This window comes from Peromyscus californicus, unplaced genomic scaffold, assembly GCF_007827085.1.
Source record: "Peromyscus californicus insignis strain IS unplaced genomic scaffold, ASM782708v3 Scaffold_1__1_contigs__length_55948999, whole genome shotgun sequence".
Taxonomy (NCBI): Eukaryota; Metazoa; Chordata; class Mammalia; order Rodentia; family Cricetidae; genus Peromyscus; species Peromyscus californicus.
In genome coordinates this window covers 39,255,851-39,278,547 of record NW_026294492.1, presented here as the reverse complement: position 1 = coordinate 39,278,547, position 22,697 = coordinate 39,255,851, and the positions used below count along the sequence as shown (strand labels likewise).

The following is a 22,697-nucleotide window of genomic DNA, read 5'->3' as shown; positions in this document are numbered from 1 at the left end:
ATTTCTATACTTTTAGCTTCCCTTATACAGTGTTCTACATGGTACGAAGGTTGTTTGTTGTTTGTGGATCGGTTTGTTTGTTTTTGACTCACTACCTATACCTATACTGTAGAGAAAACAGTGTCATGGGGTGTGATTTGTCATTTTTCTAATGCTTACTTTAACATTTTAACACTAAGAAAGGCAATCCACCAATCATATTAACTGTCCCCAAACGAAAACAAATCATTAAAATAAGTTGATCCAATAGAAGAACTCTATAATTGCAGCCCCTAGGTTATCTCACTTAGTATTCTATCTTACACCTCTTTTATGCAAGTTTTTTTTTTTTTTGCAAAATTCATCTAGTAAATTTTCTTCTTTAATGTCAATCAGATGTTCCTTCAAACTACCTGGGAGATGCTGCATTTTCATGTTTTTGATGAAAACATCCAAAATCACATGGAAAAGTTTAAATTGGCTAGAAAATGTATATTTTCTTGTTTTTAAAATATGCAATATGAGACTGTTCACATATAGTGACAGACATCATTTTTGTTAGTAAAATAGTCATTTGCATACATACATACATACATACATATATATATATATTTTTCCTGTAACTCCCTATGCAACATAGATTATTTTCAAATGCTATTGCATTATTCATTGTTAATATATTCTTTGCCCTTAAAGAACTTTTTTTAAATGTTTCTAATTCAGAAGTATCTGCTTTGTAATATTATTTCCAGTGGCCACTCGTCACCACAGAAAAAGTCACACTTGAGTCACTTGGCTCTTAAAATGAGTCAGTCATGTGAGTCATCTCTAATCTTTGTCAACTCTATAATATTCTTTGATATGTTGTATCAGTTACTTTTTTGGTATGATAAAACACTGCTCAAAATCAACTTGGGGAAGAAAGGGTTTATTTGACTTACATTCCCATGTCATAGTCCATTCTTGATGGAATTCAGGGTAGGACCTGAAGAAGACATCGAAATAACGATTGTGGAGATGAGTTACTCATTGGCTTGCTCTCTGGTCTCATGCTCAGCTTGCTGGCTTTTACAGCCTAGAACTACCTGCCCAGGAGTGGCACTGTCCACAGTGGGCTAGGCCTGCCCACATCAATTATTAATCAAGAAAATGACCCCACAGACATGCCCACAGGCCAATATGATGGAAGCAATTTCTCAGTTGAGAATTCCTCTTCCCAGGTGACTCTAGTCTGGGTCAAGTTGACAAAAACTAACCAGCACACATGTAAAAATTATAAGTGATAATATAGTACTGACCAAAAAAAAAAAAAAAGCTAAGATTCAGAGAGTAAACAAAATCAGTCAGGCCGAAGGGTGATTGAGTGAGGCATGTCATAAGGAAGCAGAAGATAGCAGAAAAGGAGTCAAGTAAGGATTTGAGAAATTCGGGTGTGACCAGCTACTTGACTGTCACAGGGGTCAAGGAAATAGCATGTTATCACTCCCAGAGAGTTAGGGAAATGGAAGCTAAGACTGAGAGGGAAAAAGACAGTCTCTGTGTGGCAACTAGAAGAGAAGGCTGGCAGCTGACCACGGAAGTCACACTGCTGAGAAAGCAGATGCAGCTCACTTACAAGGCAAATCCATTCCCCAGGACCAATGAAAGAAATAAGCTAACCCCTGAGGCTAAGCTGGACCTCTACCCAGATTCACTGGTGCCGGTCAGATCCCTTGAGACAATACTACATGCTCTGACCCAAAGCAGAAGCTTGCTACTTACCTGGAACACTGGGTCAGAACAATCCCTAGCCATAGAGGGCTAAACTCTTGGAAGTGCTGCCCTTGAACTAATTAAATTCCCTGTGTTTACTACAGACAGTTGTTTCCATGGAGATTAAGGCATATTAGAATTGAACATGGGAGTTAGATAGCCCCAGTTTTGAAGGTATAAAATTGGAATGGCAGGAAATGAGACTCTCTGGCTGTCTCCTACAATTTTTTATGCACAGTCATTTTATAGCCAGAAACTAGGATCCTGCAAAGGTCAGTCCATTAGTTGGAAATGGTCACTAGCTATGGTCACTATCCTTGAGTCTAGGGTTCTATTCATTGTACTAAAGCATCTTATACTTTTTTCCATCTAGCACTTAGATTCTGTGGTACTCAACCTGGCCAAATCTTTATGGAGTGATTCAGAAAACATGCATCAACATCTTTTAATCACATTGATTATAATATACAAATTCCCCAGAAAATAAAAATTTGCAGTTAAAACTCAACATGACATCAGAAACTTTCATAAGTTATGGCTTCTTTTGGATACACTTAGTTCTTCTTTGCAGATTCCATATCTGCTGGTTCACTCACTTGCTAACATTTATTCCAAATCAGTAGTTGTAAAACAGCTGTCAGAGTCAGGTGGTGGTGGTCCACACCTTAATCCCGGTACTCAGGAGGCAAAGGCAGGTGGATCTCTGTGAGTTTCAGATCAGCCTGATCTACAGAGCGAGTTCCAGGATAGACTCCAAAAGCTACACAAAGAAACCCTGTCTCGGGGGAAAACAAAAAACAAAAAACAAAAAACAAAAACAAAAACAAAACCCACAGCTGTCAGAATCCCCTCCCTAAATCAAATTCCCTAAACCACTTTGTAGAGTGTTCAAGCCCTGTCCTAAGCTCTGTCCCTTCCTCGTGTCCTGTGCTGAAAGAGGGCTGCTTCACATAGTCTCACAGTTGCTCATTCTATACTATGCTATATTGGGAATGATACAAAGAACTGTGGGATTGGTTGGCAAAAGGGAAGCCAGGAATCTCCTGTCATTTTTCTAGAACTACTTTGCTCAGTTTGGCAGGCTAAGTATGTGCTTCTATGGTAGCTTCTCAGTGACCCCCATGAGTTTGGCCTGATTAGTACTATGAAGACATGAGGTGATGGGACAGTGAAAACATGGACCTGCTCTACTCAGAGAAGCCCCAAGACTTCTCCTTTTAGGATACCGAAGGGGCTTCCTATATTTCCCATCCACCCTACACTTCCCTTTATGCTGTCAACAGTTCTTGAGATACAGCCTCCCCCTTCCCTTTCCTGCCTTCCCTGCTTTCCACCCTCCCATATTCACCCTGTGACCCAACTGTACACACTACTACACTTAGCTCAGACGAAGGTTCTTCCCTCTATAAACATCTGGTTGGTTGTTCTTTCTAGATGTTGTCCTAACTGGTCATTCCAGCTCCCTCTGCTTCCTGCTGTCTTTCGAACGTTTAAGACATTAGTGATCAAAAGCATACAGTGTAGCACTAGTCCATTCCTTGAATGTTTCACCTGTGTTCATCTTAATCTGATTCGCCTTCAAACTCTCTGAAACCAAGACATTATCTCTGGCTTACTCTCTGGGGCATGATGATGCTTTCTTAGGAGGATGATAGTTATACTGGTGCTAATAACAGACCCCGTTAACTAAAGGGGGAAAAAAGAAACAGGAACCCATGGGTGCTATTGGAGATTAATGAAAGTATCGATGCAAGGGGCTTTAGAGTCACAGGGTGGTCTTGTGTGAAAGGCAAGTATATTCCCCTGTGGCAGTAGAGGTAGGGATGATTCCCACCACGTGCAAGGACCCCACTAGGTTTATCCTGAACGGAGGGACATTTGTATTATTGTAACCTAAAGATTAAGGGCAATCGGGATACAAAGGCACTAATGCCGGCCCAGGATGTGAAGCTGGTGACTGAGGGAGGGAGAGCTCCGAGCTGGTTACTTTTCTTTGCAAGACCCATTTGAACTTAAATTTGCTGACATTTTACCCTTAGGCCTTTAACTGTTCCAGAAGATAAACCACAGTTGAGTGAATCAAAATAATTTTGCAGCAAACAATCATTTGACCAAAGCAAACCCATTGAGACACAGGGCTCCTAGCTGATTACCCACTTCCAGACTCCATCAGACGTGAATTTATTGATCAGAAGGGGGAAAATGAATTGAAAACTAAGTGTTCATCAGAACTCCATTTCCTGCCTTATCTTGGGGTTATAGAGAATCTCAGCTACAGAGTTATAAGCAATAATCCATCCAGCCAGATGGTCACTAGATCTTTTTAAGTATCTTAAACCCAGCACTACTGGAATAATTTCAGCCACTTTCACTGTGTATTTTCTTTTCTATAAAGACCAAAGATTTCAGTGTGCTGCTGTGGATGTCTGTACGTACTCCATAACGTGAGTATGGGAGCTCATTCTGTTGGCATTAGCTAAATGTTTTGCTCTTGTGTCATCCTCGTTGGAAAAGCATGATTTCTCATTTCTTCAACTACACAAAACTCATAACCATTTGCAGATGCTAATACCATGTCAAATCTGTGTGCTTTGGTTACAGGCAGGACATAATTTTCTCATGTGCCCACCTTACTGACAGCACATAGCACATACCTCCTTAAAAGTTTGGTGGTGGCACACACCTTTAATGCCAGCACTCAGGAGGCAGAGGCAGGTGGATCTCTGTGAGTTCAAGGCCAGCCTGATCTATACAGTGAGTTCCAGGACAGCCAGGGCTACACAGCAAAACCCCATCTCAAAACAAAACAAAAAACAAAAAAGCTTGACAAGCATCAAATACAATCTGTGTTCCGTCCAGTGTGGTGGAAATGTTAAGTTTTCTGGGAAAACACAGATTCTGCCTTTATACCACTCACAATGTGGTTGAATAATATACACTTTGGAATTTTTTAAATTTATTTTCACTTCATTTATATGAGTATTTTACCTGCACGTATGTGTATATACCACAGCAGTAGTTTTGGGTGAAGATATGGAGGTTGGATGATCAGATTGGAGCAGATTAGACCATATAGATGAGATAAGAGACAACAAAAATAACATTGCAGATAAACCTTTCTGAAAGTTTTGCTGAGAAAGAAGGAAGAGAAACATGACTGGACTGCACTTAAAGGCAGACATGAAGTCAGGGGACAGAGTAAACTACCTGTGAATCTATGAGGAATGTGAACTTCATTGCAAGTTGGTGTCTGCCTTAACCTAAGGTCTCCAAAAATGTCTGAACAAAGACTTACATGTGAGTGGTTTATGTATGCATACAAACTCAGAGAAAGGATGTGGATGGAAAAAATGAAAGAAATGGAGAAAGGGGAAACATTAAATCAAGACTATATTATCATACCCCGGCTTGGTGGTGTGGGTCTAGAATCCCAGCTACTTCAGAGGGCTCAGGCAGGAGGATGGCAGTTTCAAGGCCTTTCTGGACTACAGCATGAGTTCAAAGTCAGCCTGGGCAACTTAGAGAAACACTGCCTCAAAATAGAAAGTGAAAAATTGTTCAGGGTATTACTAAGTGGTAGAACAGCTGTATGCATGATGCCCTAAGGTCAAGGCCAAGTACTCTAAAGGGATGAGGGGAAGAATGCACTCTCAGCCCAGTATGTTCCAAACCTATATGCTGGTATAGTACCAGACAGTTGGGGCTCAGTCATGCTGCAGTCCTCTAAGATATAGTGTAAAATGTATTTAGAATTGTTCATACATGAAACACAAGAGGAGAGTTCCACACCAACCAGGAATTTTCCACTTCAGTGTTAATTCCCAAGCGTTTCTGGACTTGTCAAGGCCTCAAAATGGCTTATCAGGTTTCTATAAATGCCAACCTTAAAAGCAGCATAGAATTCCAGGACAGAAAATGAAAGCCACTCAGTACAGCTGAGGCAAGCATCTGCCATGTTAAATCTAACAGCAGCCTATTGCCATGGCAACAGCTAGAGTAAAAGTTGAGCTAAGAGGAGGTGAAATGGCAAAGAAGTGTTTGGTAGAATGTCTACCTTGCTGATCGCAGTCCACACACTCTCTGGCCTGGAGGGATAAACTTACTCATGTCTCCTTCATGCCAGAGTTGACATGCAGGTTCTCATGACTACTGGCCTCCAGGCCTCCCTGGCTCTGCTTAAGACTAATTACCCCAAATAGCAAGTACCTGACAAGCAAATTAGCCAAATTCGAGTTTTGATATAGTCCTGGTGACAGAAACAAGCAATGTTTCACAAACATCAAGCAATTACCCCGGTATTTATGAGCACACACTGCATTCCAGACCTAGACACAGAGGAAGATTATCAGAAACTCTTAAATATGGTGGGTGCTCTGATGTCTCCTCGGGAGAATACTGGAAGAACACTTGGGAAGAGATCTGAAAATAAGAAGTTTGGATCTGATGAAAGAGGACTGTGTTGAGTCGTGGGTCTTAAAGTTACTCCAGTACTCCCGGCAGCACTGAGGGGAATCTCAGGGGTTACTGGAGAGCAATGGTGAAAGCTATTTTGGCGGACACTTCCAATTTCAAACACTAACGGAGGCTGACACTGGGCCATGAGGTGACTTTTATTTTCTCCTGTAAATGTCTCTCTATATTTTTTATAAGTCTCATAATAAATAAATAAATAAATAAATATATATATATTACTTTGGTATGAAATAATAAGGATAGCTTTTGAATAACCAAAGTATGTAGAGCAACTGGCACTCTCACACATTGCTGGTTGACTACAAAATGGTACACTTGTTTAAAAAAAAGAGCTAAACTGCTTTCTGTTTAAACATATGCTTGCCATCTGACCCAGAAATCATACTCCAAGGCGTTTACCCAACCAAGAAAAAAAGAAGCCTATATTCTCTCTCTCTCTCTCTCTCTCTCTCTCTCTCTCTCTCTCTCTCTCTCTCTCTCTCATTCTCTAGCTCTCGCTCTCTCACTCTCTCACACTCTAGCTCTCTCTCTCTCTCTCTCCTTCTTTCCTCTCCCTTACCCAGCAGACATCAGCCATATACTTGCATTTAAAGCCCCTTTTATATGTATGTGATACACTGTATAAACATAGGAACATTAATGCATTTAACCACATATTTTTTCCACACAAAAAAACCTGAAATTTCAGCTGGGAAATAGATAAGCAAGTTGAGAAGCATTCACACAAAGAAACCCTTATTTAGCAACAAAAAGCAAGGAACTACCAAAACACACACCATGGGAGGATTTCGAACACACCACGCTGAGTGAAAAGCCAGCCAGCCTCAAAAGTCATCCACTGTCTGATTCTATTTTGGAAAATGTGATCTAGTAGAAAAGGCAAAATCATAGCCACAGAAAACTGGTGACTGGTGGTTGGGATCTGGAGGTTAGGAAGAGGTTAAATGCAAAATGAAGATACAGGGGAAGGGACCAGGGCCATGGCACTGCACTGTATCTGGGATGTGGTGGGGACCACATGTCTCTATGCACTTATTTTCACTCATTGACCTCAACACCAAAATATCCATATCTCTGCATGGAAAATTTATTTTGAGACAGGGTCTCACCTATGTAACCCTGATTGGCCACAAATTGCAATTTTCCTGCGTCAGCATTCTAAGGACTGGGATTCCAGGCCTGAGCCATCATATCCAGCTTTTAATTTTTAAAGGAAAATTAATGTCATAACAAATCCTCCAAACGATGATATGAATAACCCCTTTGGTCCAGTAAAAGGCAAGAGGTCATTCTGATTTTGATGGAAGTATTCAAAAGAAAAGCTTATCAAAAATGAGTTCTCCATGTAACGTTAGGAGCCAAGTGGGAACACGGCCTCTGAGAATCATTGCAAAAATCTATAGACAGGATGTACTGACTCAAATATAGATGCAGGGAACAAAGCATCAAAATCCAGTGTAGAGCTTTGGTCCTTCACAATGATGTGTATATTGATAAGGGTTCTTCAGGATGCAAGCAACAAAGACAGGCCGTCATTTAGCCAAGAAACACACAGAAAAGAAGTGGGAGAAGAACTGTACTGGAAAGGCTTTGAGCAACTCGCACTAGGGAAATGCCAGAAAGTGGTGTTCGTTTTCATGTGTCACTAGACAACTCAAGCCACTGAGTAGCAATCACTTCCTCCAAAATGTCACCCAGCGTCAGGAAGGTGTAGCTGGACACCACCACCTCACCCAGCATTTCCTCTGACTCACTTTCTACTCTGAAGGATCATCAACACTATGGTAAGATCTACCCATCCAAAACTCACTGGGTATTCACAAATACCTCAGCTAGAAGTAGGGTATTAGTAACACGCTACTGCCTTTGACCATCAAGAGATAGGAATCCCTTACCTCACTGCACACTCTTCCATCAGAGCAATAATTCTGATGCAGGTTAAAGAGATCTCCTAAATCAGGTCCTTGAGATTAAGGAACTGGCACCAGTAGCAGTGGCCAACACCATCACTCATCCTGGTGCTGACTGGCTTTCTCCTCCCCTGCTTCCTGCTTCCTGCCTTGGATGCTCTGAATTTACAGCATCCATTCCATCAGCCATGGACAGCTTTCATCTCAGACTCTCAGGCTTTGATTCCCATGGAAGCTGAACACTGGGAAGGATCCAGGGTAGGTCTGCCGTCATAAGATGGAGGGATTTTTTTTAGAACCATCTCTGGACTGGTGATAGCAGAAAACTTGTCTCCAATCAACAACAACCACTTTCCAAGAGAGAGTTGAATTGACCCTTCGTAGCTTACTTGTGTACCCTGAAGTCAAAGAGTGTGAAACTCTCACACCGTAACCCCAACAGAACTTCTTTGAAAGGGGAAATGCTAGTTCTTCATCAAGTATACCAAGGCTGGAAACTGGGGTAACTTGGGAAATTTGGTTATCTCATAGTAAGTTACTTCTGAATAGTGCTAATTTATCAATGTTCAAAAATAAAACACTATGTGAATGACAGTAAGACATCTCCACCTTGTAAAAAAAAAATTGTAAATTTCTTTGCTCCAAGGAATAAACACTGACTAGATCCTGGTTAGAGTCTTAAAACATAAAGCAGATAATAAAAGTATAATTTAGATATATTGGCGTACTCTAACAGGTTTTTCTGACAGTCTACAATTGGTATTTTGCATTTGGAAGGTTCGGGCTCTGACAAATGTTTACATTACAGTTTCACATACCCTCACTCTCACTTTGTCTCTCTCTCTTTCTCTCTCTAGGTTAATATCCAACACAGGCATTAAGCACTTGCCAGTAGTTCATAAGATTCAGTCTCTTCAAAAGGTTCTATTGTAAGTTTTGATTGACAGGATGTCAATCAGCCCTCCATCTAACAAATGCCTGAGATAACAGACTTACAAAGAGAAAAAGATTGCCTTGGTTCACTTTCCCAAGTTTGAATAAATGGTTGGTTGGTCCCGGGCCTTGGTCTTATTGTGGCCTTCTGGATCCCTAACATCCATCGAGTAGTGCATCCTCCAAACTCCTGGCTCTGGGTGAGCAGAGGGAGGAAGACAAACAGAAGCTGGGCTGGCAAAGTCCCATTTGAATGAAGTTAACAGACTCTGCACCAAGAATTATCAGCAAACAGCCTTAGAACCAAATCATACAGTGAGATCCCCGCAACTCCTCATACTCCTCCATCATTTCCCCTCACTTCTAGAGTCCCTGTATTTCCCTGCCTGGGAGAGTCTTACTAAAGATTAGTAACAACTATTTTCCCTTTTTCTATGAAACCTGTAGTTTAAAAGAGGAGAAGAAAAGGCAGTGTGTGTGGAGCTAAGACAGAGCTCACGGTAGAGTATTTGTCTAGTAGGCATGAGTATCAGGGTTTATTCCCAGCATAGAAAGAGAGATGAGGGGGAAGGGGAAGGAAGGAAGGAAGGAAGGAAGGAAGGAAGGAAGGAAGGAAGGAAGGAAGGAAGGAAGGAAGGAAGGAAGGAAGAAAGAACTTTTTTTCCAATAGTCAACTTGTAAGAATCTGAGCAGATAGGTCCCAAGGGCAATGGGCAGGAGGGTGTAAGGAGCTGAGGATGGAGGACAAAGGAAGTCCTCCAGACCTCTTGTGCTATTTCCAGTTGTTAGCATGTCTGCTGTTACATGTTCACCAGACCTAATAGGTCAGTCTAAGAGGAGGATAAGTAAAACAGACAGGAAAAGTTCTCTGTCCTTTAACGTGAGAAGGAAAAAGTCAGTAAGAAATTTTTTATGTGGCTCAAGAAAAAAAATTGATGGAAAAATAAAACAATATGTAAGAGAAAGGAAAAGGACCTGAGGGATAACTCAGATATAAGTGATTGACTCATAAGCAGGAGGGCCTTAGCCTGACCCCCCCAAACCCCTGCTTTTTAAAAGCCAAGCATGCACCGCCATGTCTATCGTCCGGCACGAAGGAGGTAGAGGCAGGACACTGGAGATTTGCTGAGCAGCCGGCCTATACTGCTAGGCTGGTTCTAGGCCAGTGGCAGATGGTGTCTCAAGAAAAAGGCGGGTGCTATGACCTGAGGAATGACCTGAGGCTGTCCTCTGGCCTACACACACACATACCAAGAAAGTGCTAGATGGATGAGAAAGGAGGAGATGACACAAAATGAGTAGAGTGGGCGGTCTGTAAGGAACAGGTCAGTTCCTGGGTCTGGCCTACTGAGCGGAGACCCCCTGTGGAAAGGAAGCTAAAAAAGAACTGTACTGAAGAGCGCCTCAACACAGGGACCCCCTCTAAGGAATCCTCCAAAGAGAAGAGGTTCTACAGGTGTGCAATTTCGTCTTCGAGAAGAACTGACACACGACAGATAAACAGGCTATCTGTTGCCCAAACCTGGAGCTGTTGTCCTCTGAACAAAAATTCTATCAAAGTGTTGTTGCAGCTGCAGCTCATTTGGTGCGGCAAACTGAATGTGCAGAGGTTACCCAGGTGGAGCCCACACAAACGTCTAATTTGTCTGCTCTTTCTTCTTAGAGACGTTCAAGATAACATCAACATCCACACCATTGCCAGGAATTCCTTCGCGGGGCTGAGCTTTGAAAGCGTGATTCTGTAAGTAAGAGGGGAAACCCAATGGCCTAGCCCTTGAGTACCTGCTTATTGATCTCCGGTTTCCTCATAACGGCCGATGCCTTTGTCTGTTTGTGTAATAACATTGGCGATTCACCATCTCAATCATTCTATGGCGCCTGTGCTTTCCTCTCATTTTTATATCTCAGAATCGCAACATGGAGTCATGTTAATAATTCATGATTCTGTAGTGTGATTCAAGTATTTAAAATTGTTCTTTGAATGATGGTCTCCCGTGATGCAGCATCTGCTCCAAAGGACAGAATAGCTTGTGTGTCAATAAAGCTCATTACTGCCTGGCAAGGCTTCTGTTGCCTAAATAGAACGATGGGGAAGGAGGTGGACTCTGGAGACTGGGCTTCTTCCTCATAATCACAGGAAGCAGCTCCCATTCGGGCCCATGCTGAGCTCACAATGATGGTCTTCTTTGCTTGGAATAATCACACTTGCTAATGAGCTTGAGTTAATCTGTCTGAATTCCGGGGAAAGTTTTTGAATACACTCAGTGTCATCAATGAGTGGCCTTCTAATCCTCTGTGTTAGTAACTGGCATGGCAGTCCACCCTCTCCTCAGGATAGTCAGAAAACGAGGTATCGTGAACGTCCCAAGTGTTCACAGAATCCTTGCCACTCGGATGCACTGAGTGACAGCTGGAGAATCACTGATTGCGATTACACCTGTGAGAAAAGAGTTCCACCTTCCTGTTTGATAAATTGCTATGGGTTCACTTTATACCGTGATTTCTCGTGATTTTGTTTTGTAAACGGACTTCGCTGTGTGCATCTCTCCTAAAGCGGTAAAAGCTACACAGATACTGATTCGCCACTTTGTTTATGGGCACTGTGTGACTCCCCAGAGCTCAGCAACACACTTTTAAGAGAGGATACCTTTCTCTTGAGAGTCAACATTTTCCAGACGTGTCTCTGAGAGATAAATTCACATTTGTGAGAACAGCATCTATTTTCTTACGTTGTCTGCTCCTTAATCCATAGATAATAGAGTCAGAAGACTCCTACTCAACACAGCTGTAAGTCTCCGGTTGTTCTTTGTCAGGATACTTTTAATACAGAGATGTTTTCTCCTGGGAGAGCCATCCAGTGCACTCGGGGAAAATATAGCAAACTGGTGCTGAGCACCGAAAAGCTCTCTACTTCATCACAGCTTCAAAACTTCGGAAGTCCTACTCTAAAGACAAATGTACATATTTATTTTTTTCTGAAATCCTAAGATTATCCGGCCCTTGGCAACTGACTTGAAAAAAAATGAGCAATAAAAACACATTTTCTATGGGCTTTGAGCCCTTTCTCATCCACTTCTGTCACAAAAAGCAGAGAGGCTACTGGAGAAATGACTTAATGATGGCCTTCCAGAAGAATGGCCTACTTCAGGAGACCAGAAATAAGGTTCTGTTTGGGGCCACTGTTCCCAGCATTCTGTGGCTCTTCCTTAGTTGGCTCCCACCTAGCTTGCCCTTCCTTCGTGAGTTTTAATGGACAAGGCCTCATGCTTACAAGAGAAGTCTCCACTAAGTGAGCATACCATTTTGACTCCAGGGATGACACAGGACCCAGGATTTTTCTGAGGGATTTTCTTCAGCAGGACAACCTCACAGATGGTTGTGATTCTCATCATTATCACAAACACCATCATTATCACTGGATTCTAAAGCAAGCGCTCCTTGTCTTAAGAAGCTAGGAGCCAGGCCTAGTAATACAAGCCTATAGTCTGAGCTATTTAGGAGTATAGGACAGGAAGGTTGTGAGTTCAAGCCTGCCTGGATTGCAGGGTGAGATCAAGGCTAACGGAAGCAACTTATCTCAAATTTTAAAGACATGCATATTTAAATATGTCTGTTATATTTATAAATGGCTGAGGATCTATCCCAGAGGTAGAGAACATGTCTAGCATCATCAAGGCCTTGAGTCCACCACAAAAGAACCAGAGAAAGAGTTGGGAATACACTTTATAGTTGTTGGTTTCTCCATATTAGTAGAGTCCAACAGCCTAATAATATGAAGCCAAGGGAAAGGGGTTTTGACATAATTTGATTTTGTGTGATGATATGCCATTGACATAAAAATAGCCATACTCTCCTTCATGTTGTGACCTTCTAATCAAGAAAACGATAAAGACAGTATACTTCTTTGAATACCATAATTATTGTAGTCTATATATTACTTCATTATGTCAATACTTTTTCATAGGGCAATTTGTGCAGGAAAGATTAGTTATCTAATCTACAGACAAGTAGGTAGAGCCTATACAGGCCTTCAGAGTCTTGGGCAAAGAGGCAGGATCAGTCAACTAAAGTACACAGGCCAAATCCAGCTTGAAGCTAAGACTCACATTTATAATTGACATATATTAAAAAGGAAAAAAACAATTTTATTTAATTACTATATTTTGTATTTGTTCAGTAACATCTGTGGCAACATTTTAAAGCAAATGACATCTTTAACCTTGCCTCTTGGTCCATAAAGTAGAGAAAGTTCATTGACACTTGCGGTTGGTGTTAAAACCCCAGGGATAAACACCCCACAGGTTAGAGGCTGCCGCCTCACTGTCACCACCCTGGACAGGCTGATGTATCTGCAATCTAAATGTTCCTGGTAGAGACCTTCTGGGGTAGTGAAGGTAGAGAATGGGGGTTGGGAAGCAAGATGGGGTGCACAGTCACCCCTTTGTCAAAAGAAGCTACCTGTTGGCTGATGGTCGAAAAGATTTACTTTTCTTCTCTCTTAGGTTTTTTAGCTCATTGGATTTCAGGAAGAGGCAAGAAAAAGACACACTGTTGTTAGTCTGTGATTTTTTTTTTAAAACATCTTCTAGCTGCTCATCACAGCCCAAGAAATTTCTGGAGTCCTCAAGTAGTTTCTCTGGGCCAGCTCTCAGCACAGTGCTCTAAGTAAACCCACCAAACCCAGCAGGGAAGGAAGCTGTAAGCAAACAAGGGCACATGGCCAGAGGCTCAAAGCTGGGCCACTCCTGACCTTGGGGAATTGTTTTTGTTTGAAAGTCCACTCAGGAAGAGAACAGGGCAGAGCCAATGGCCCAAGGTGGCCTGAGACACCCCTGCCCAAGCAAACCTGTTCTCAGCATCTTAGTACAATAAGCACAACTATGTACACCAATCCCACCTCCCCCAAAGCTTAGCCACAGCCACAGCCACACACACACACACACACACACACACACACACACACACACGCTCAAACTGCCACAGCCCACAGTTGCTGTAATTAATTTCTCTTCTTTTCTTCCTTAACCCAGAGTCACCTCCACAAACCTCCAATAACCAGGGCCCCACGGGTCACTGGAGATGTTCAGGTTGTCTGACAACTTAATTAGATCATTTTTTTGATGACAGCCAGGCCTGCCGCGGTGGGTGAGCATGGGTGAAAAGCATAAAGCCTTAGAGAAAGGTGACATAAAATGTTCTTTCTCTGTCTTAGAAATATTTGCTCAATAATTAAGATTTCCGCCCTTCACGACAGGGGAGAGCTTTGATCTTCCTATAGAATTTTCTCCATACCTGGACAGAGTGTGCAAAGATCTTTTAAGTATATTATCCAGAGAGTGTACCTTTAAAAAGAACAAAAAACAAAACAAAAAACAACTAAATACTAAATTCCATTTATTTAGTCTTCTCTGTGAATCTCAGTTATTCCTGTGAATAGATAATATGCAGACATAATACAAACTTCAGAACTTACTAAAGGTTCCAGAGCAGTAAACCAGCCCCGGCCTCCCTTCCCTCCCTTTCCTGGGCCTAAGGGTTGCATCTTATTTATGGCACTAACTGTGCTGTCTGACCTTGCCCCAGTGTTTCCAATTACAAACCCCTGTATTGTCTGCGTCTGACATTATTAAGTTTTTAATGGGCTTTTATTTCAGATGGCTGAATAAGAATGGGATTCAAGAAATACACAACTGTGCATTCAACGGAACCCAGCTAGATGAGCTGTAAGTAGCCCTGGCTGCTCTTCCAGGCCATTTAGAGGGAAATGGCTCTTACAACAGGGATATTTATGTGGCTTTCTTTTTCTTATTCTTTCTCCAACTCCATCCCCAGGAATCTAAGCGATAACAATAATTTGGAAGAATTGCCTAATGATGTTTTCCGGGGAGCCTCCGGGCCAGTCATTTTGTGAGTAACTTCGTCTGTTTCCATGCAGAAGAGCTCAGTTTATATAAATTAGAAGTCAACTTAGTCCAGCTTAAAGAAGGGGAGGCAAACAAGGTCAATTTTGATCTATGATACCTGCAAAGATGTGTGGGGACAATTTAGGGTTATCTCTAGTATGACTTTAAATAAAGTGGCAACAATAATAACATGTAATGAGCATGTCCCAAGTGCCAGTATTCTAAAAGGTTAAAATGTGCTCTCAATCCTTACAAAACCCTCTGGGGTAAAAGGTGTTATTGCCATTTTGAAGAGAGAAAAACTGGATTACCTGGAGGAGTCAACCAACTCACTCAACAGTAATGCAACTTTTATAGAAGGGATTTCAAAACAAACTGACTCACGACACACACCAGTCACTCGGCTCCTTGTCTCTCCTGTGACATGGAAAGCTTGACTCTCCTACCTTATGCTCAGGACCCAGGATACGTATATACACGTCTTCAGTGCAGTGAGATGTATGTACACATTATTTTTGGATCTTCTTCCCAGATTCAGTGGGATGCATCAGTACCTCACTTGCTGCGTCAGAACGTCTTGCCCACCAGCACTTCCCCACCCCTAACCTGCATCAAAAGTGGCTCTGCCCTTGTCTCTTCTTATCCATACCCCCATCACTGAGGATCTTCTAAGTCCTGCCTCCAGTCCAAGTCCTTCTAAAGACCTCAGCCAACAGTAGCTTCCCCACTGTGACTCCCATTACCTGTGTGGGCGGGGAGCTCATGGGGACTCTGTATCACAATTACCAAAGGTATTTGTTAATGTGCTTTCCTGGACTCTATGCAAGATCCATTGAATTAACTAAAGAATATTCCTCAGGAAGAAAGCCATTTAAAAAGAAGAAAAGAGGTGTTGGAAGGCTGAAGAAGAAATAAATATACCTCTACCACACCTAAGGTGACACCCACCCACCCCCGTCTAAGTTCTGTGCAAACATTTGGTAGCCACACTCCTGTCCTCTTATTTGCCGGTCACTGAGGCTCCCATGCATAGTCATTTACCTACCTCCTTACCATCCTCCAACGTCGCTTTCACCTTCACAAATGGCTTGTGCTCTCTTCTGTGATAGAATCTTCGTACTTCCAGAGTCCCATTCCGTATGGCAGCAGAACAGTAACTACACAAATGTTTGTTATTGATGACAAGGGGTATTCTGTCATTATGAAAGAGGCTCTCCCCTTTGAAGAAAAGAAAGCATGTGTTAAGATAGATTTATCATCCTGAGGAAGTTCAAACATTAATCCAAAGTGCCTGAGTGGTGACAGGCACCATGAGCACACACAGGAAGCATGGCCTTGCCAAAGCAGAGGTGTCAGAGCAGACAGCCCTGGTGAAAACTAGGTCCTTTCCCTCTGTAAGTCTCAGCTGCCTCATCTAAAAAGCAGAAAAACCTGTGGTATCTATTTCTTTTTACTGTCTGAGATTTAAAGGCATGTATCCACAGATATGTCCATATGCATGTGTATGCATGGATGAATATCTTTCGCTGGTGGTATTTAACAGAGCCCCACCCTGGTGTACTACAGGACACCAAGAGTTCTTCATCCCAAGGACATTATATTTTCATGGAAGGGAAATCAGGTAATAATCATATAGCTTAATATATCAGATTATTATATTTGGTTTGAAGTACAATGTAGGACACAGTGGAGAGTACCAGGAATGTGGTCTAAGAACTCAAGTACATGGAGTATTCGGAACCCATAATGTTTAATGTTTTCTGCTCTGAGAGTTCTTGGAGAACAAGTGGACTCTGACAAAGTACTTCTGATGCTCTGTGGATGGGTAGAAGTTTGTCCATTTCACTTAGCTACTAGTCCTGAATGCCTTGGATGTTCTTACATGGGGACTGCTAGCTGTTCTTGGCAGAACATGTCAGTGGTGGGATATGCTTTCAATATGCAACCTGTCAGATCTCTAGAGCCATAACCTACTGTACACACCTGCAAATGTAGCATTGGATATGACTCACAGCTGGCTCATTATCCAGCTGAGACATCCAGGACCGAAAGAGGAAAGTGGCCCACTGAAGGTCGTACTTTAGATAGAAGGCATAAACCAGCCTTGACTTCTCACATCTCCATGTGTGCGCACCATAAACGCATCTCCTAAGACATCTGAAAATCAGTCACCAAACCCCCGACAACCGCTGTCCAACTAAAGTAAAAGGGAACACAGGTCAGCGATACAGAAACTCGGCACAGGTGGCCATGTGCTGAAGATGCATAAGCAGGATCCGGGCCAGGCACTAACCACTAACAATGTGTCTCCTCAGAATTTAACAGAGATCACAAAATACAAGTCTCCTGTCCACGCCTGCTGCAAATGCAGGCCGGAGAAAAGGCACCAGCAAACACAACTCCGCAGGGCCCTTACAGGCCTGTTTCCATCCCCGGTGCTGCTGTAACGTAGATGCACAGGACAAAGGGAGCAATGTTGGTAGAAAATTCAAGGGAACTCAAAAACACTTTGATTGACTCAAAATGGTCGGGAAGCCCGGTGTAGTGGCACACCTATAATCCCAGAACTCTGGAGGCAGGCACAGGAGGATTGCCATGAGCTGTAGTTAGCCTAGGTTGGCTACATAGTAAGTTTGGGGCCAGCCTGAGCTACAGAGTGAGGCCTTGTCCCAAAAAGCACCCCCCAAATGGCATTAAGCAAGAATAATATTCCACATATCCTGTTGTGTCAATGCATGAGGATATGTGTGTAAGAACCCAGCATGTAACTGCTAATTTCCTTCTGTCCCTTCAAGGACAAGTTATCACTTTAACTTCGAGCCTCCCTTTCTGGGGCATTCAGGTTATTCCGAATGTCCTTCAGGCCTCTCTGCCTGATAACTTGGATTCTGGCAGATGACAGCCTATCTCATTTCCTACTTCTGCAGTGTTGTGCAGCAACTCAATTAAACCTGCCCAGTGGGCTCCTTGTTTGGATGGCCAGCTTCCTCCAGTGCTTTAAACAAGTGAGTGGAAACAGGGTTATGCACAGACAGCCCACAGCACAGCAGCTGCTGCTCAGGCCACAGCCTGAGCTGTGTCTTGGGTCAGTTACCCAATTCCCACCTCAAATAAGAGTGCTACAGGCTTCTGAATCCAGGAGGGTCGCTACAAAGTGCTCTCTGGGTAGATGGGGAGTACCTGGTAGAAGGAAGCCCAATCTGGCTGCGTCGGTAACTGACTGGCAAAGCATCTCTAACAGGTCAGTGGATCCCACAGGGAGCCCTAGAATGAAGATGGGTCCTCCAAACTCTACTGCAATACAGCAAGGAAGCATGCCTCTCCATAAGCATTTGTTGAGTGTAGTTGACCCTGGGAAGGAGTCAGACTATGTAAGTCAGCCTAGGGCAGCTGTGAGTGGTTTTCAACTGAGCTGCAGTGGGCTTTCTAAATATGATTGAGCATTGCAACCATCTGGAGGCTTTTTAAACCACAGATTGAAAATTTGCACCCTAAAAATGTTTGATTCATTGACTCTGGGAATAGATTAGTTAGTAGAGTGCTTGTCTACCAGGTACAAAGCCCCCAGCACCCCATGAGATCAGGCATGGTGCCACACATTTGTAATTGCTGAACCAGGGCTGAAATAGAAGTAAAACGTAGAGGCAAAAGGATCAGAAGTTCAAGTTCATCCCTGGCTGCATAGCAAGTTGGAGGCCAGCCTGAGTCACAGGAGACCCTGGCTCAAAAGCGGGGAAGGATGTGGTTCAGCATCTCAGGGCCAGACCTTAAGAACTGGTATCTCTAACAATGTCCCCCAACAGTGCTGATGCAGATAGACCCAGAAGCACTCTAAACATCCCTGCTCTAGAGCTAGTGTTGAGAACTGAAAAAGCCTTGCTCAGTCTCCGCTAAGGTGGGTCTTCCTCTCCCAAAGCCTTTTTCTTTATCTCTATCAGATAAGTCCAAAAGCTTCTAAGGGAATTGGGAGAGCTCACCCAAACTGTTGGCTGCTTTTTCCTGAAGGTGAAATTTCTAGCTACATGAAGAACAGTGAGTCTCGGAACACACAGTGAGTCTAGGCTGTTTGATTGCAAAGAGGAAAGAGTGTAGGAAGCCGGGGGCGTGCCGACAAGCTCCATCACATTTCAAAGGCACAGCAGTCTCAATCCCCCTTATAAATCTTGACCTTGAACATCAGCAGCCATCTAAGTTTTCACCTGATATTCTTAACTCACTTGAGCTTTCTTTCTCTCTCTCTCTTTTTTTTTAAAGCAATCAAGCAATTGCTGTTTCCTTGGGAAAGAGTTTCCTGTGGGGAAAATTTAATGTATTGCCTTTGCAGGCTGGAGCCAGTACAATCATATTCTGATGGTTTATCAAATTGATTTGGCTATAGCTCAGATTCATTTGATAGTTCAGATTCAAACACTGAGTTATTTGTATAAGAATGATTCTCTTCCATTACCAGTGTACCCACAGTCCTATAGATAGTAAATTGCCTTTTTATCCCGCCTGGGATCATGAAAGAGCGGTCTTCTAGCCATCTGTCAATGTAGAATACACCAGAAATATGCTCTCACTTATGGAAATGATTGACCTGTAATAACATCTTTGCTGGGAAAAATAGAAATTGTTGACATCAAATTTGTGGCAGTGGCTCTAACAGACTTTATTAAAGGGGCATGGGGCACCATTTAACTCCTGCCTGTCCTGCCTCGGTGTTGGTACCAACTGCTCTCTCCCTTGCCACTCTGTAATTCAACACCAAGAATCCCAACAATGTTGAAACAATTGAGGATGACTAAGTCTCTGGGGACCCAGCCATGAGGCTGTGGTGTCTCTGTCGGTACTTGGAAGGATCTAAAATTTCAAGACCATTCATTTCCAAAATATAGCATGTGTTGAAATACTAACCAAAGTGATACTTTAAAATGAAAAACTATGGTCGTTCAACCCAACCGGACTAAAAGACAAGGATTAGACAAACCAGCCCACAGCTCCTGCCACCCTGTCCAGCCACCAGGAGCAAGGGCAGAGTTGAACATTCTCAGGTACTCATTGAGGATTCAATAGAGGATCTCCTACTGTGTGTCTAACACTAGGCTAGGTGTGAGGAACAGAGAGAGTTGAACCAAAGCAGTGCCTACCCTGGAGTGCTTGGTGGAAGGATAGATGCTACCTGCTAGTTCAATAACCATGCTGGGAATCTTCAGCATAGGCTTTGGTAACAGACCAGATTGCTAATTGTAACACCATGGACTCCGGGTTCGGGTTGGAGTTTTGAAACATGTCTTACACTGTAGCCTAGGCTGGCCTGGGGCTCACTGTGTAACTCAGGCTACCGTGAAATTCCAGGAGTCCTCCTGATTCAGCCACTCCACTACTGAGATTATAGGCATGGGCCACCATACTGGACAGCAGTGACCAGTGATGTAACAGTGTGAAAAGACAGCGTTCTTCAATCCAGGCCTGAATTTGTAATAGTCACTCTATGTCCTTTCTGTCTGAAATCCCCTTTCTTTACAGTTTATTTAATATACAAATTATTGAATACATAATGTGTGTAAGTCTCCAGGTACTCAAGACTAAAAAACTCCAGATTTCAATGAGTCATTTTTCCATCTTTAGAAATTCTAAATTTCTGTCTGGTTTTTCAAAGCTCAGAGTTCTAATCCTATCCCATGGTTCCCTGTACTCTTTAAAACATGATTGCCCAGAATGGCCCACATTGTGTTTTGCTTTGTATTCTGAGCTGTTGTGAAATACTAACCAAAATGTCACTAAGCATGTAGTGATTGCATTAATCACAATTCTCCAGAGACACATAACCTATGACATAGACAGATGTAGAGATACATGAGATGAGATTCATCGAGGGAGTTAGTTCATGTGAATGTGAAAGCTGAGAAGTCCACTGTAGGCCATCAACAGCAGGGAGGGCCAGGAAATATGGTGGTGTAGCATGGTCCAAATTAGAGTCCTCAGTCAAAGATCAGAGAGCCCAAGGAATTACTGTTACAAGTCCAAAGGCTGGTGAACCTGGTCTTTTGCTGTGTGGGGGGTGAGGGTAGGAAAAGAAAGATAAGCTAGCTCCAGAAGAGAGAGGCAGTGTGAATTTATCTTTCCTTTCTTTGCTCAAGCCAGGAAACCAGCCAACTGGATGAAGCCCACACACATTGATTGAGGCAAATCTCCCCTTACACTCTACTGATTCAAGTGCAATCTTCTGGAATATCCCTATAGATGCTTGGAAATATTGCTTTCCCAGCTCACTGGGTATCCCTCCATTCCAGATTAAGAGCTAAAATGAGCCAGTTCAGTCACAATCACCTATTTCATAAATAATAAAAACAGAATAACTGGCTTCTGTTCTATTACATTCCATAGATATTTGCCATGGAGAAGTGAAAAGCATTTTTATAAAGGAATTATAAAATCAAACATCATATTTCTAAGTTACCTGGAAAAATCGTTGTAGCTGCAAGATTTCCTGTGTCCCACCTGGTCCACAGTCAGGACAAATCTCTCACCCACAGTCCTGCAGCCTTTTATAAAATAATCACTCAGAAGCTTATATTAATTACAACTGCTTGGCCTTTAGCTCAGGCTTATTACTGACTAGCTCTTACACTTAACCCATAATTTTTAATTTATGTTTAGCCACATGGCTTGTTACTTTTTCTCAGTTCTACCTTGACATCTTGCTTTCTCTGTGTCTGACTGGTGGCTCCTTCCATACTCTGCCTTTCTCTTCCAGTCTATCTGCTTATATTTCCTGCCTGCCTCTAAGCTGCCTTGCCATAAGCCAATACAGCTTTATTTATTAACCAATCAGAGCAACACATATTCACAACATACAGAAAGACGTCCCATAGCACTTCCCCTTTTCTTTTTTTTCAAAAAGGAAGGTTTTACTTTAACCTGGTAAAATTATATATAACAAAACAGTTATCAAGAAAGGATTACAGTTACAATATCTAGTTTATTTATATTTGGCAAATTTAAAGAAAATACTCTATCTATCCTATATTTGTGAGTCTAAAATTTCATACCTAATTTATCTTTTATCATAACCAAGGAAAATTATAACTATCTAGTTTTCAACTACATCAAAGGCCTCAGAAGGAAAGAATATTACCCAAATAAACAGGAAATGCATTGTAAGCAATTTCCAAAACTCTGGAAATGGCAGAGACAGCTGCCTGCCTGGACAGTCATCCAAAGTTCCTCTGTAACATTGGGGCATCCATCTTCAGCCCATAAGCCTAGAGTCTCTCAATCACTTTTTTCTGTGTCCTGTAGAATGTCTGGCTGGCAGTCTCTTCTGCAAAGCTGGAATCTGAAGGACCATTTCATCTTACAAAGTCCAGTGGTCACCTTCTTATGGGTCCTGCATGTCCAGTTTATACAACATACTCTCAATCAGTTGACGCAAGGGCACTTTTTGCCCAGTGGCTAACTTTTTGCCCAGTGGCTAACTTTTTGCCACAAAGAAAGCAAACTCCATGATGAGTTTCTTCAATGCCCATCTCCTCCTTGAAACAATTGGTGCTGCCAGGAGCAAACATGTCTCATTGTCCAGAAAAGTCTAAGTTCTTAAAATGTTTTAAATGCTGTATTCTGTAGGTCTTTGACGTGTTTGAAGATTACCTATCTATCTGAAATATATCTATATCTAGAAAACAACTAACATGACTGTAAGTTTATCATAGATGACTAATTATTAATCTGTATTTCTTAATTATACATTACAATTTCAAGTGAG

At 42.3% G+C, this 22,697-nt stretch overlaps 1 protein-coding gene and 1 long non-coding RNA gene across 2 annotated transcripts in view; one reads left to right on the top strand and one right to left on the bottom strand.

The window, feature by feature from the left end:
• Nucleotides 1–16,156, bottom strand: part of LOC128115649 (uncharacterized) — a 28,800-nt gene extending 12,644 nt beyond the window's left edge. Inside the window, exon 1 of the long non-coding RNA XR_008220243.1 lies at nucleotides 15,996–16,156. This is a non-coding gene — a long non-coding RNA (uncharacterized LOC128115649). The remainder of the gene's footprint in view (nucleotides 1–15,995) is intronic.
• The window catches only part of Fshr (follicle stimulating hormone receptor), a 179,323-nt gene that overhangs the window by 144,714 nt on the left and 11,912 nt on the right, over nucleotides 1–22,697 (top strand). Inside the window, 4 exon segments of the mRNA XM_052746541.1 lie at nucleotides 8,972–9,043; nucleotides 10,711–10,788; nucleotides 14,702–14,770; nucleotides 14,880–14,954. Of these exon segments, the coding sequence (XP_052602501.1) occupies nucleotides 8,972–9,043; nucleotides 10,711–10,788; nucleotides 14,702–14,770; nucleotides 14,880–14,954 (294 nt within the window).